The 14990-nt window shown below is 43.4% G+C and overlaps 1 protein-coding gene across 1 annotated transcript in view; it reads right to left on the minus strand.

Moving 5' to 3' along the window:
* Positions 1-1595: 1595 nt before the first annotated feature.
* gfra2b (GDNF family receptor alpha 2b) overlaps positions 1596-14990 on the minus strand; it is an 81700-nt gene continuing 68305 nt past the window's right edge. Inside the window, exons 6-10 of the mRNA XM_020657607.2 lie at positions 14051-14160; positions 12784-12924; positions 10033-10217; positions 5057-5104; positions 1596-2253 (exon numbers count right to left, since the gene is read on the minus strand). Of these exons, the coding sequence (XP_020513263.1) occupies positions 2110-2253; positions 5057-5104; positions 10033-10217; positions 12784-12924; positions 14051-14160 (628 nt within the window). The 3' untranslated portion in view covers positions 1596-2109. The remainder of the gene's footprint in view (positions 2254-5056; positions 5105-10032; positions 10218-12783; positions 12925-14050; positions 14161-14990) is intronic.

The raw sequence follows: 14990 nt of genomic DNA on the forward strand, positions 1-14990 counted from the left end.
TTATGGCTGTAAAATATTCAAAATAATACATTCAGTCTTCAAATCACAGATTAGAAGTTTAAATCGGTAAGGAAAGAACCTTTGAGCTCCACTTCTCAGGATGTTCTCAGATTTAGAAATTTCCATCGGGGTTAAAATAAATCAACTCAAAGTGCTCTCACGTATGCGGAAAACTCCTGAAAAACTCCTGATACCTTTGTCCAGAGTTTCTCCTCCAGCCTCCTCGTATTTATTCTGCAGAAAGTCAGAGTGAGCTGATGTGAGAACGCAGCAGGATATAATCAGGAGAATTCACCTGGAGCGAGTGAGAGGGGGTGGTGACGTTTATTCCCTGTGATCGCTGCACGACTGTCTGCACGCCACTTCTACCATCTATGCGCTCTAATGAACCTGCTGCATTGTGTTTCCTGTTCTCCAGTCCCACACACTTACTGCCAATTCTCACATAGTCCATGGGAACTGCACTCAAGATGCGTCAAGATGCACAGATTGATCACCCTGGACAGGAAGTCAGACGAGGAATCACACAGAGCATCCGGTCAGTTTCAAAATCCAACACAATAAACAGACTCCTGGTCTTGATCAGTTGTACTTCTCCTGTGATGCGAGTACAGCTGCTCATGGCTGCCATCCAAAAAACGGGCACAGTGGGGCAGGGCAGCCGCGGTCAGATGGAAAAACTGCGGCCCTGACGGAACGCAGCACCCACGGACTATGTGGAAATTGGCAGAGAGAGAATAACAGCCTGAGCCTGTCAGGGACAAAAACAAAGCGACTTTTATTGGACAGACTTTCATATGGTGAATGATGTTGCAGCCATTACGTTCTGTTTCACTGAAGAAATCTACTGGAGTGATTCCTCTGAAAGTTTCTGTAAGTCGTTTATACCCTAAAATAGGTCCAACGTTTTGAACGCACCTTTTCATTATTCAGTATCGATACAGTTTCACATTACGATGTTCAGCTGCCGGTAAGATTTGAGTCTTCTCTTTGCCGCCATAAACACACAGAAACACCCACATTCAGAAACACACACACACTCCCAACAAACACACGTCCACATAAAGAAAGACTCACACACTCAACTTTACACTTACACAAAGTGAAATATACACTCTTCCATAGAGACTCTGTGGGATGGACGCGTTTTGTCAGATTCCACATTAAATGAAGTTTGTACAGAATGTCGACGACAAAATCAAGAGAAAGACCCGCAAAAAGCACACTGGTGTACAGCATGAATGTGTGTCCATGTGGGGACCCTGTTTGCCCGCTAACGAGGTCTAAGGGGAGGGCGAGAGTGTGTGTGTGTGTGTGTGTGTGTGTGTGTGTGTGTGTGTGTGTGTTTGTGTGTGTGTGTGTGTGTGTACATGTGTGTATGTTTGTGCTCTGTATGTTTGTAGTATAGATTTCTTGCCACAGGAGAGGTCCAGGGAATTGATAAATTGAGCTGACAAACGCCGAGGAAGGATCGGCACCATCTGTCCGTCCTCTGTCCCTCCGTCTCACACTGCAGATTTTAAGTCTTACTGTCCGTGTGTGTGTGTGTGTGTGTGTGTGTGTGTGTGTGTGTGTTTGTGTTTGTTGTGTGTGTGTTTTTGTCCCTCGGTTTTTTTAGCCCAGCTGTCTCGGATCCAAAAAAGCTGGAGGGAGTGAGTCAGCGACGGGTCTGCACAAAAAGCAACACAAACCCTCGAGACCCGGAGATTTGGAAATGAAGTCGGCATGATCCAAAATCCCAAGAGTCTCTCTGTCTCTGCCTTTGTAATTCCCCGCCCTCTCAACCAAATTCAGTCCCGCTTCTTCCTCCTCTTCTTCCATTCCTCATCTTCATTGTGTGTGTGTGTGTGTGTGTGTGTGTGTGTGTGTGTGTGTGTGTGTGTGTGTGTGTGTGTGGAGAGAGAATCTGAACGTCCTCCAGAACACTTTCCCTCCTCTAAAGGCCGAAGATGATGTTTGGATGTCTGGTGGTTGACATTTTCCCGCAGCGGAGGGCTTAAGAGTCGTGTGACTTTCTCTGCCATTTATGACTGTGTGGGTGTGTGTGTGTGTATGTGGGTGTGTGTGTTGGTTTGAGTGTTTGTGCAGTGTGCATGTGAGCGTTCATGTTTATGAGACGAGGAGTAGAAATGTTGGCAGGACGGATACACACACAGTCACAGAGAGGCGGTGGAGGAGCGGAGCTGATTGCCGGCTGCCGCTCTTGGGCCCCGCAGAGTCCTGAGAGTCTATTGACCCCTGGGCCAACAGAGCCTGAAGAGGGGGGGGGGGGGGGCGTTCAAGAGGAGAGAGAGAGAGAGAGAGAGAGGAGGAGTGAGGCAGGTAAAGGTTAGAGCGTTAATAGAAACCAAATCAAGAAAGCAGAATTCCAATATTTTCAGTTCCTGACTGCACATATTTTTGGCTTTAATTGAGTAACAGGAAGACAATACTGAGGAGTGTTTCAAGTGGATTTCTTCAGCAGCCATGAGACAGCTTGTTTCACTGCTGCAGGCTGAAGTCTTCTTCTGGAGCAAGTCCAAAACTTGTTTACCTATCAGTCATTTAGACACGAATCATGAATCAAGAATGTATTTTTCAGGATGTGAATTGAACACATCCTGTTCTTCCTCTACTTTGAAATGAGAAGTGAAGGATGAAAGTGTGAGTGAAGTCACCCAGCAGAGATTGGATGTTGATATTTACATATATATTACATAAACCTGCAGGAACACAGCACCAAATGAGACTTGACACTGTCGCTATCAGAGGTGTGACTCAAGGTTATTATTTAGAGAGTCAAAATGCCAAACCAGGTGTAACACTGCTCTCAATATGAACGACACTGTGTAGGAGAGACCGTGCCAGACTGTGAGGAGGCTGCAGCCAATATGCTGTCTTCAAAATTAAAGGTCCAATCAGTGAGATGTGTAGTGAGTGAAATGATAAAGTGACCTTACTATCTGATCAGACATAAGGAAAACATGCTGTTGAAGTGCTGGCTTCTCTGACAACAATGCAGCAGCCAGTATGTCCTCCTTCTAACTTTAGATTCTGGTCCTGAATGATCTGGATTTGTTTGGACCAGAGAAGGTAGACGGTTTTAAGACACCCCCACACGGCCGTTTTGGACGCCCCTCGGTTTGCCAGATATGAGAGCAGTTATCAGGTCAACAGGTGTTGCAGTGATGGAAGCGGGCAAGAGAAGTGGTTCAGATAGAAGTGATTGTACCCGACCTAAAAAGCCTCTGCATGTTTCTAATAAGCTCCACGAGCAGAAACGTGCTCAAACTAGGATCAATATTGGAGATGCTTTTGAAAAATGGAGAGAGGTTAGAACACAGAAAGGCTTACAGACCGATGCAGAGCTGGATAAACACTGAAGCGTCAGTGTCCACCACATGGCAACCTGCGTGAGCATGGATTCTACAGAGGAGTGGGGGGGGGGAGACAGCTCTCTACAATGTTTAAGATTTAGACTGCAGTACCCAACACTAGGGGTCAAAGTTACATATTGCGCCATTAACCTTACAGACTGTCTCATGTTCATCATGTCGAGAGATTTTAGACACTCACTGTTATTCACTGCTTACTATTAAAACCCTATGACCCTGTCTTTCTCTGCTACCGTCTCATCTGATCAGGTGCAGTACGAAAGATTACATTTCAGTTTCCTCTGCTGCAGCAGGATGTGATGATGAACCCGGCTTAGGAGTTGTTTACATCTCTAGTATTTATTTCTGATATTTTTTTGCCTCTGAACAGAAAAAAGGTAAAAACTGTTTTAGGATAAATATGCAATTTCCAGCAATTTGTCCGTCCCTCTTAGCTGTGCAAACTTCCGCTGCTGAATAAGAAGACGCAATTTAACTTAAATGCATATATAAATGGGAACAAGACTTTGTGTGGAAATCTTCACAACAGCCTGAACATCGTTTGGTTTGTATAACAGATATTTTAGGGACATCGGTTTAAATTTATCTCTATCACCTTGGTGCAACGCTGACTTAAAACTTTAAAAAAATGCAACATTTATCCACCTCAGGTCATTGCTGTGTTTACAGCTAATTAGCAAAGTAATGTAAGCATTTAGCTCTCTGCACGTCCCAGAGCTTCAACCATAGCTAAAGACGTATATGCCCAGAATGAATCCTACACGCTCAGTTCTTTGGTCCATTAAAGCTGGATTAAAGTGTGTTCAGACTCCATGTTTGTCATGTTTCCATTCAGGCGTCCATTTTCAAAATGTCTCAGAAACATAAGGACCATGTGTTTCTCCTACATCTGGTTTAGAGTGAATCAAGTCACCACCTGTTCCTGTTCACAAGAATGTTAATATTCCCCTAAACTGTCTGATAAAACAGGAAGCAGACATTTAAAACAAGTTGCACGCCCATCATTTATGGATTCGAGGAACAGCATATGCCTGATTTTGCCTGAACGTCTGTTGTTGTTAGTTTTTGATTCACTTTGCATACATCAGATTAAAGGGGGAAAACAGAGAACAGAAGATATTAGAGATGGAAGTAAACACTTAAAGGCAGGGTTGGTAGTTTCCTCCAGATCCACTTTTTAAGATTTGGGTTGAAATTTACTTTAGGTCCTGACAAAAAATTAACAAGTCATGTGCTCTGAAAAAGGAACAAAGAAAATCCGTCATCTGTAGCACTTGTAAGCACTGAGGGAATGCTACTTTCAAAATCATGCTAGTTTTAGAAAATGACAAACCCTGCCTTTAAGAGTTGTCTTATTTCTCTCAGAAACATATCATTGTTAAAAAATGTGGTGTGGCATACTGACAGCATGTTACAGTGCTATGAACATTCACAACATAGCTCAGTCTTTCACTGATGTTAAATTGTATTTTGAAGATTTCTTGTTTTGAGTTAATGCATCCAAAGCTGCTGAACGTGACCATCTCACATACATCCATCTAATTGTCAGAGAAGTACACATGCAGTAGGAGGATCACATATTTATATTTGATGGGCACAGACACAGCAGATCTTATTAAAGCTTAACAGGGTTTCCATCATTATTTTTGGAGTGTTTCTGGAGTGTAATCAAAGCTCCTCACCTCCTCGCACTCAAACTCGTCAGAGGGGATGCACTTCTGGCCTCCATCCTGTAAGACAAGAACTCATTATGAGAAACACATTTTTAAAATTCCTTATCGTCTGCCCACTCACTGTCAGTACAATTAACCCTGCTTTATTAAAAGTAGACTTTTTATGACTCTTATAACAGCAGGATGTTGTTCCGTAACCAACAGGACTTTTACTGATGATGATAGTCTGAGTTATGGCTGAACATCAGTCCCTCTTCAGTCTGTGACCAAACCAGAGAAAGCTCAAAATGGACCAAAACAGTTTGTACTCCTCCAATTGCAAACCCAGACTGCAGAGGAACATACATGACAATAAGAGCAGTAAAGATGTGTGCACAACAGAAGCAGATGCATGTAAAACAAGCAGTTTAAAAAGTTAAATGTTTGTTAAAGAATTGTTAAAGTAATTAAAAACTGATGGAGTTCATCTCAAAAGCCACATTAATTAGTCTTGAGGCTTACACTGAAATGGATAAGGACCTGAGCTTGTATATTTCTTTTCTAGTCTTCTGACGACTCAAAGTTTTTTTTTACACCGCAGGTCACACCTAAACATTCACACACTGATGGTAGAGGCTGCTGAGTAAAGAGTCCATCAGTATTAACGAGAAACTGATGAAGCAGCTGGAGCAACTTGGGGTTAAGTGTCTTGCCCAAGGACACATCGGACATGTGGCTGCAGGAGCTGGGGATCGAAACCCCGACCTTCTGGTTGAGAGATGACCTACTCTACCAACTGAGCCACAGTTGCTTCCTAAAGATAATGTACATCATCTTTTGTGCCCACCTCAAATATCCAGACCAGCTCCTTTTAGTGGAAATAATGGGACAATTGTGAAAAATATAACAATGTGTCACCTGCATAACACAAAATCAGATATCCTGGTTTTAATCATCTGAACGAAGGAAAGCATGAACTGAAAACAAAAGTGGGCCAAGGAAGGACCCTTGTGGAACACCTCAAGAATAACAAGTGCTGCTGTTTAAACTGGCCTTGCGTCAGGAGTAAGAAAGTGCCATTACATCTTCCAAGTACTCTGAAAATGTCCTATCACCTTTTGTTCACACCTAAACATCCACATCAGCCCATCCAGTGGAAATAATGAGACATGTAATATCAAATTATAACAATGTATCATCTGCATAGCACAAAATCATGGTTTTGTATCATCTGACGGAAAGGAAACGGGAATTAGAAATAAAAGTGGGCCAAGGAAGGACCCCTGTGGAACACCCTCAGAAGTAAGAAAGTGCCATTACATTATCCAAGGACACTGTAATGTTTTGATGGATGTGTTCACAGAAACAGAATATTAAAATGTACAGGTGTGTATTAAAATGTAAAGGTTACCTGTGAAATAAAAAAAAATGAAGGGGTAAAAAAAGTATGAAACATATAACTCTAGAGTTACAAATAATATTGACAAACAAAATTAAATTAAGGAGTAGTTTGTCATGTTTAAGAGTCGTTAATGATCAATTTGTTTCATGTTTGAATTTCACAATATTTATACTTGTATCAAATAGTATGGTTTACTGACTAAAATAAACACTAGTTTGAATTATATATAATGAAAAACTTCCAAATTTAAATTTAAATTTTCACAATTAAAAGCAGAAGTACTTCATCATTGGCTTCATTTCTATTGCAGAGTTGAAATGGTTCAAACTGATATCCAACACAGATCAAGTGTATTTCCAAGACTTTTTACTCTGAGAAGCTTTAAGCCCTTCTTTTAAATAATCATCCTAAACCAGCCGCTGCTGAAGAAAGGCCGTCTCATTGTCTCTGCAGGATGGACCAGAAACAGTTAAACGTTGCTCACAGTCATTGAAATGCAGACCAGTAGTGTGAGCGTGAATTAAGGATGCACACTTAGTGCTGCTCACACATACACATACACATTTATCGCACTCCTCCATCAGCCTCTTTGTCTGCTCTTTATTAGCATATCTCCTCCTGGTACCTGGGTGGGGGAGCCAATCGGATGTTATCGCCTGAAGGGAAGGAAGAAAATCTCTCTCAGTGACGAGAAATTGTTGAGAGCAGAATGAGAGAAATGCTGCACGCTGGATCATTATCATCTCCTCTGAAATATACATGTGCAGATCCATGTGCGCACACACACACACACACACACACACAAAGTTGTTATAGTGATCATTAAAGCGTGCAGATGATTCATTATCATATCGACTATCACAGCAGTAACCTCTCCTGACACTGTACGCCTCTGCAGGTCTGTTTCCTCCAAACTGACTGCTCAGCAAAGCTCACAGAGAAATGATGCGTATATGTGAAAATGATACAATTCAGGAAATGAATTCACAGCAGCGTGCATGAGTTCATATACATCATCCAGAGGGACATGGCATGTTATTTCTCCACCTCTCACTCCCTCTGTAACATATCTGTTATGTTTCACATGTAACTTCTTCTCTGCTGGTGTGTGACCGCCGAGGGTTCATGTTTACTGGAAATGCACAAACTGACATTCCAGGTATTTACAAATGGCTTTTTGAAAGTGCTGACAGATTGCAGTTTGCAGGTGCAGCCGCGTTTCTTCATGGACCCAGTGGAGGGGTAGAAATGATGGTGTGAGGGGGGTCAGGTAGGGTGGTTAAATTGTGTGCAGACGAAGTAATAAAAGAGAATATCAGTCAATGTCTCCAAAGGCTCCAATTCAAAGTGAACTGCCGACTGTGGAGAGGGGACATACTTTTATTTTTCTGATATTTACTCCCACAGTCAAGGACTGAGATTTGTATTTCTGACTGTATAAAACAAATCAGAGTAGAGCCACAACTCCTTCGTATCGAAAGGAGCGAGTTGAGGTGGTTCAGGCATCTGATTATGATCCTGCTGAACGCCTCCCTTTGGAGGTTTTCCAGGCACACCCAAATGTGAGGAGACCCCCGGGTAGACCCAGATTTCGCTGGAGGGATTATATATCCGGTCTGGTCTGAGAACGCCTCAGAAGGCCCCAGGAGGAGCTGGAAACCGTTACTGGGGAGAGGGAGGTCTGGGCTGACTTACTGTGCTTGCTAACTCGGATAAACGACAGAAAATGGATGGATAAAACAAATAGAAGTAGCTTTTATCTGCATTATTTTAATGACCAGCAGGGGGCGACTACACTGGTTACAGAAATAAGTCGGATTATTTAGAAGTCTATGATGAAATGTTTCTTCTTCTCAGTTGATTTAATCTCTTAGTCTAGTTTCCTGCAGCACCTCAGTCATGTCAGCGACTGAGGCGCGAGTGGAAGATGGCCAAATCCCAAAACAAAACCTCGCTGTAAACTGAGCCAGCCACCGGCAGCAGACAGCCTCCCTGTGCTACACGATGTCTGCAGACTCCACATAAAGGGAAACACATCGACCCTGAGGCTCGGCCGGGTTCAGGCGAGCATCACAATGAGCCGACGGAGATACGAGCTGAGGGAGGAGAGGGGGACGCCGCAGCTACACTTCTGCTCTGTGCAACCAAAACAGGAGCTGCTGTCATGGAAGAGTAATGACATGAAGGAAAACCACACAGTGAAATTCAATCAGCAACATAAAGACATCAACAAATAAACAAATAAACAAGGGCTTCAACAAAACAACAACATGTGCATCTTAATTCACACTGTAGGTTTGAATTTAAACAATCTAAACTCTTTCATACTGACATTTAACAGCCCTTCAGCTGCACATGTGAGAGAGTTTTAAGCTCAGTGATTGGATGCTGTCGAACTGCATCTGGCGGGTCAGAGTTAGCAAACATACCGACTTCAAGAAAAGTTCTATAAAACTAAAACAACCCACTTCTTACTGAGACAGTGTTGACCGGGTCATGGACGAGGGATCGGTCCAGCTAAGGGAATCTTTCTGCAGAGAGGACGAGGTTTGAGCTGCACGGGTCACAAAAAGGGTTCATCTTCAGTTTTAAGATCAATCATATTTAGGGGCAGCTGTGGTTCACTGGTAGTGTCTGTCATCTCCTAACCAGAAGGTCGGGGGTTCAAACCTGAACATGCCTGCTGTACGCTGCACACCAACAAAGAAACGCCACCTACAACGACAACCTGCCATTCAAACATCTCATCACAACGTGTTCATCACTGAGCTTTAAAACTGAACCAGCTACTTCCTGTCTTTATGCTAAACATGTCATTATTTCAGCTTCATTGGTAGGACAGATGTGGAGTTCTTTCATGAAGCTAACATAATATCTATAATTTATCGGTACACGATGATGAATACGTTTTAAAGACAGTGTGTGTTCGACGGTGTTCGTTAATATCTCTACATTCAGTCACAGTACATTTCAGGCTTTCTATAACTCATGCTTTAAATCTCCCACATAATGGAAAGCAATTTAAAGTGGCCTTTGACCTCCACCTAACACCTCCTCCTGTACATAATGGATGGTTTCTACTTTCCCAGCATGCACCAGGAAGATGTTAATGTGTGTGAAGGTGAAGAGGGGCAAAGCACATACGCCGGATCTTTTTCTGTCTGCACGTCGCGCTCCACCTCCTGCATTCTTATATCACCACCAACACCAGGGTCTAGACTCCATCGGGGGGGTATCACCTACATGCACTGGATACTGTCTACCATGGGGCACTGAGGTTTATCACCAATCTAAAAGCCCTTATTCACCACTGCTCCTTGTATTCTCGGTCTGCTTCCATCCTACCTACAGAGCTACATACTTCAAAAAAGTAATGGAAGTTACCATCTTCGCTTGCAGGATTTACACCTTCTAACCATCCCTAAAGCGCGAACCGAATTTGGAAAAAGGGCGTTCAAGTATGCTGCTCCCTCTTCTAGGAATCGGTTGCAAGATACTTTAAATCTTCGGGAGCTGGTTTCCTTGAATGTTTTTAAAGGTTGTCTTAATGATCTGGAGGCAGAAAGGGGGGGGGGATTCTCAAACCATCGTTTTCAACACTCACCTGCAGGTTGGCGCAGGTGGAGAACATGCACGCGCTGTCCATGGGTTTGATTGCGTTGCCGTGTAAGGAGGGGGCGGGTTTGGAGATGATTGGCGGCTGGGCGGGGGGGAGGAAGGTGGAAGATGGCTCGGTCATGTGATGAACTCCTCCCTCTGAGCCGTAGCCGAATGACTGGATGGCGTTTCCTGTTAAGGGGATAAAAAAACAAAACACAAACAGAGTGGAGGAAGGCGTTAAACGACCATTCAAATACTTGTTGGTGGGATTTCAGCCAGCGGTGAGATTATCATGAAGGGTTTTGATGTAGTGTGCTTCATCAGCACTTTTCCGCCTGGAAAAAAATGGCAGGTGGACACGGGGCCTTAGTCTGTGGGGTAATCAGGAGGTTCAACATATGATTTGTATGGCCCTGTTGACATGACAACGATGACAAAACTGTGAATTTTTGTTGTGTTCTGGTTGTTCCCTCAAACGTTTTGGACGCCTGAAAACACAAACGTCTTGAAAACTGGCTCCAGAGTGCAAACCTCTAAAAACAGCAGTGTCTCCTTCATCATGTAAACTGGTGAATATGCAGCTCCTCTAAAAATTAAGACTTGTTTTCACACGTGTGCATTCACTTCCTGTCATTAGACACGAGTAGATGGACTACAACAACAATGGCCGACTCCTGAGTTCTATTCTGTGAACATCGAGGAGCCCAGTTTGAGATGGAGGAAGGTAGTGTGAAGTGTCTCAACATGGAACCGAAGGAGGTCCTTATTTTACCTGTTGACTTCCTGTTAACATTCTGACAAAAAATCTCTTTATGAATAATATATGGATTTTGACAAGTTGGTTTTGGGGGAAGTTAAAGCAGCAGCAGACCCAACCAAACGATCCCAGACTCCCTCTCCTCTGTAGAAGGTTTTACAGATCCTCCGCAGGGATCCCACACCATGTGAGATTAATAATCCCGTCAGCGTGTTCTGGGTCTTAACCCGGGACTCAAACAGTTTGGACATGTCTGAAAAAAGCTCCAGAGCAAGACGTCCAGGAGGATCTTGTGATCAGATGTTCAGGGGGTTAGAATATCTGTTTCAAAAGGTCAGAAAATCCACCAACAGATTATATTTGTTTGTGTGGAGTGAGCTGAATAATTAAGACCCACACGTCCACCTAGCTCCTCTCAGGACCAGAAACCATCAACACACAAACATCAAACCTTTCAGGTCCGACACGTTCAGGCCACGTTAGAGCGTGTAGTTCACTCTGCTCCGATGTTTTCTGTCAATGATTGATGAACTCTTCCTCACACTCAAACCTCTCAGCATGTAGACACAGACGCTCCTCTTCCTCTGTGAGGGCTTCACTTTAAAAGTTTTATAGTCCGATCAGACCTCTCACTCTTGTTTTCTGTGTTTCTGTCCGAAGCCTGTTTCTATTACAGTTATTGAATAAATAGTTAAGTGAATAAAACTTAATAATAATCGACCTAACTTCACTTTAACAAAAGCTTGTTTGGTAAAATAAAAGTTCTAACCTGAAACCGAAATACACTTCAGATATCTAAAGCAGCAAATCCATAAAGTCAGAGAAGCTGGAAACATTTAAAGATGGAGTCAGTAGAAATGTTCGTAAACACAACATTCAAACATAGCCCCTCCTCCTGGGCTCATCGCCCCCAGAAGCCCCGCCCCCTGCAGGATGTGTGTGCTTGTGGCTACACTGCGAGCTAACACACGCTAGCACAAGCGTGTGTCGGTACGATTAGGTTATGATGATGTTTCATACATATTGAACTGAAGCTCCGATAATCCATACGGTGCTTTTTGAGCATGTGTGTGTGTGTGAGTGTAATAGTGTGTGTTTCCTTGACCTGCAGCAGCGGAGGGAGCAAGTCAGAAGAAAAGCTGCAGAGGTGAGAAAGTAGCTGCAGCGCTGTTATTTACAGAAAAGTATCAGGGGACCTTGAACACATCGTCTCTGTCTAACCTTTCTCCTCACTTATCTTCCTCTCGCTCACACTTTTCCCTCTTACTGCTGTAAACACACACACATACACACATACACACACACGCACTTATGCACACATATTATAGTACAGTATAGTATAAACACAGAGTACAGACTCACTGAGGCAAGTGTTGTGTGTGTGTGTGTGTGTGTGTGTGTGTGTGTGTGTGTGTGTGTGTGTGTGTGTTTGGTCCTCATTAGTATAGAATAAACACAGAGTAAAGACTCACTAAGGCTGGTGTTGTGTGTTTGGTCCTCATATGTATAGTATAAACACAGAGTAAAGACTCACTGAGGCAGGTGTTGTGTGTTTGTGTGTGTTTGGTCCTCATAAGTATAGAGTAAACACAGAGTAAAGACTCACTGAGGCAGGTGTTGCGTGTTTGGTCCTCATAAGTATAGTGTAAACACAGAGTAAAGACTCACTGAGGCAGGTGTTGTGTGTTTGGTCCTCATAAGTATAGAGTAAACACAGAGTGAGGACTCACTGAGGCAGGTGTTGTGTGTTTGGTCCTCATAAGTATAGAGTAAACACAGAGTGAGGACTCACTGAGGCAGGTGTTGTGTGTTTGTGTGTGTTTGGTCCTCATAAGTATAGAGTAAACACAGAGTGAGGACTCACTGAGGCAGGTGTTGTGTGTTTGGTCCTCATAAGTATAGAGTAAACACAGAGTGAGGACTCACTGAGGCAGGTGTTGTGTGTTTGTGTGTGTTTGGTCCTCATAAGTATAGAGTAAACACAGAGTGAGGACTCACTGAGGCAGGTGTTGTGTGTGAAGTCTCGGTGGAAAGCGTCACACTCAGCCTCCTGACTTCCTGCTCCCCTGCAGCTGCACCACAGGCTGATGGTAATGTTGGACGGGCTGCTGTCGCTGTAGTTAGGTGTTACATCAGAGCCTGAGAGAGAGACAGGTAGAGAGACAGACACACAGAGACAGAGAGAGAGTGAGAGAGAGAGTCAGAGGAGGAGGGGGAGGGGAGCAGTAACTGTTACGGAGGAATAAGAATTAGCAGCAGATTAGCCGAGGAGAAAGGTAAAGAGGATTTTTGTAAATTGGGAATTGAATCAGGGATGAATTCCAGAGGAGGAGTGACTCATTCAAAAATCGCTCCAGTCTCGAATGAAGAGCCGAGAAAAGGGAGGCTCCCTGTGAGGATATAACGGCTAACACACTCGATTCCCCATCATGTACATTCACACAGAGCTCAATCAGGAAGTACAATAACAGAGGCGTGTTAGAGCCACAAATCTACGGCTTGGAGTTTCTTATTTGCAGATTTATCAAACAGCTAAACGCACTGTAGATCTTACCGTTAAATAAACGATGTGTGGAGGAGGGGTTAAAGGTCATACATGACAGCTACTTTGATTAAACTGACTCAACTGATTCAGCCCCTAAAAAGAGGCTAAACAACAACAGGAAGGATGTCTTTACAGCTCCCCAGAAGTGAAGCCAAAACATGTAGAGCTCCCTTTGCTGTCTGCGGTGTAGGTCATAAGCCCCGCCTCCTCCATGTTAACAGATGGGTCAAACCATAAAGTCAAAATACACGTCAAATAAATGTTTCTCATTCAGGGTGTCTGTCATTATAGTTAGTTCTCATCACGTTGATTGATGTCTGAGTGTTACTCTTTCTATTAAAGGGGTATATAACTCCATGATAGACAGCTCTATTGACCAATGAGGCTGCTGCGTTGCTGTGATCGTCAGCAGTGATGAACAGAGAGAGTCCAGGGTGGTTACTTCCCGCAGTCAGGTCGGATCGAGGTCGGTTCATGTTCTTACAAACGAACCGCACCACAGTCAGCAATAAAGCAGACGGAGACCGACCTTTTCAAGCGGTCTCTGTGCGGGTGTTTGGTCGGCACCAGGGTTTGATTGACAGCTTTCACACCAACGCAAATAAACCGCACTAACTTGGCAAACGGACTCGACTTCGTTTGAAACCGAGCCAAACAGGTGAGGTGTGAAAACGCCCGGAGAAACGGTTAAAGATCACGCTCATCACTTTTCAAACTCACCGAGGAGGCCGACGTAGGACATGAGGCAGCCGTGGTAGTTGTCATGGGGACAGCTGGTCACCGTGTGAGACGTCATCTGGCAGTTCATGTGGAAATCAGCGAGACGGGACCTGAAGGAACACAACAGTTTAAAGTGTAAACATGTTTAGATTGAATGATTTCACTGGGTCAGGGGTGAAGGTTTGAGTTCACTGAGACTGTGAGTAGGAGGCCGGCAGTCTCTAGGTCACACCTGCATTATCTCTACTGTCCAGCAGGGGGCGACTACAAAGAAGAATCAGTGTCCTGTGAGGTTAAATATGTTTGTTATGAATGTAGTGAGGTGTGTTTGTAGAAAGTGATGTCACAGCGGATTGTGGTTAAAAAAACAAACATCTTCGTCCGTAACAAAAAGGTCGTTCTTGAAGTTTGGAGGAAACTTCATGAAATCCAAACTTTCCACTTAGATTGGAAACATTCAAATTAAACGTATATTCAGTGCACTTTACAGACAAACAGCATCTGGCCTTGTTTATATTTAATGACCTTTCCTTCAAGTCTCCAACCTTGTCTTTCTTTTTTTTTTAAATATGCAGAGAAAAAGTAAAGAGTCTAAATAAATGAACTAGTCTATATTTATATTTCACTATAACAGGAGCAGGGCCCATATGTCAGCTGTCTGTTCACTGTCACACACATTTATTGTCTTCATCATTTCAACATGTTTCACTGTGATACATAAAACATCACAGGATCCACTTATCAGACCCCGAAACCTGAAATCTTTCAGTTTTTAAAAGAACAAACGTGTTCATTCAGGGACTGAACCTTTCTTTAAGTCACTCTCTCCACATTAAAGGTAGTGTAGTGAGTGAAATGATGAAGAGAGCTTACTATATGATCAGACATTAAGGAAACATGCTATGTTGAAGTGCTGGCTTCTCTGACAACAATGCAGCAG

The sequence above is a fragment of the Labrus bergylta genome, chromosome 17 (assembly GCF_963930695.1).
Source record: "Labrus bergylta chromosome 17, fLabBer1.1, whole genome shotgun sequence".
NCBI lineage: Eukaryota > Metazoa > Chordata > Actinopteri > Labriformes > Labridae > Labrus > Labrus bergylta.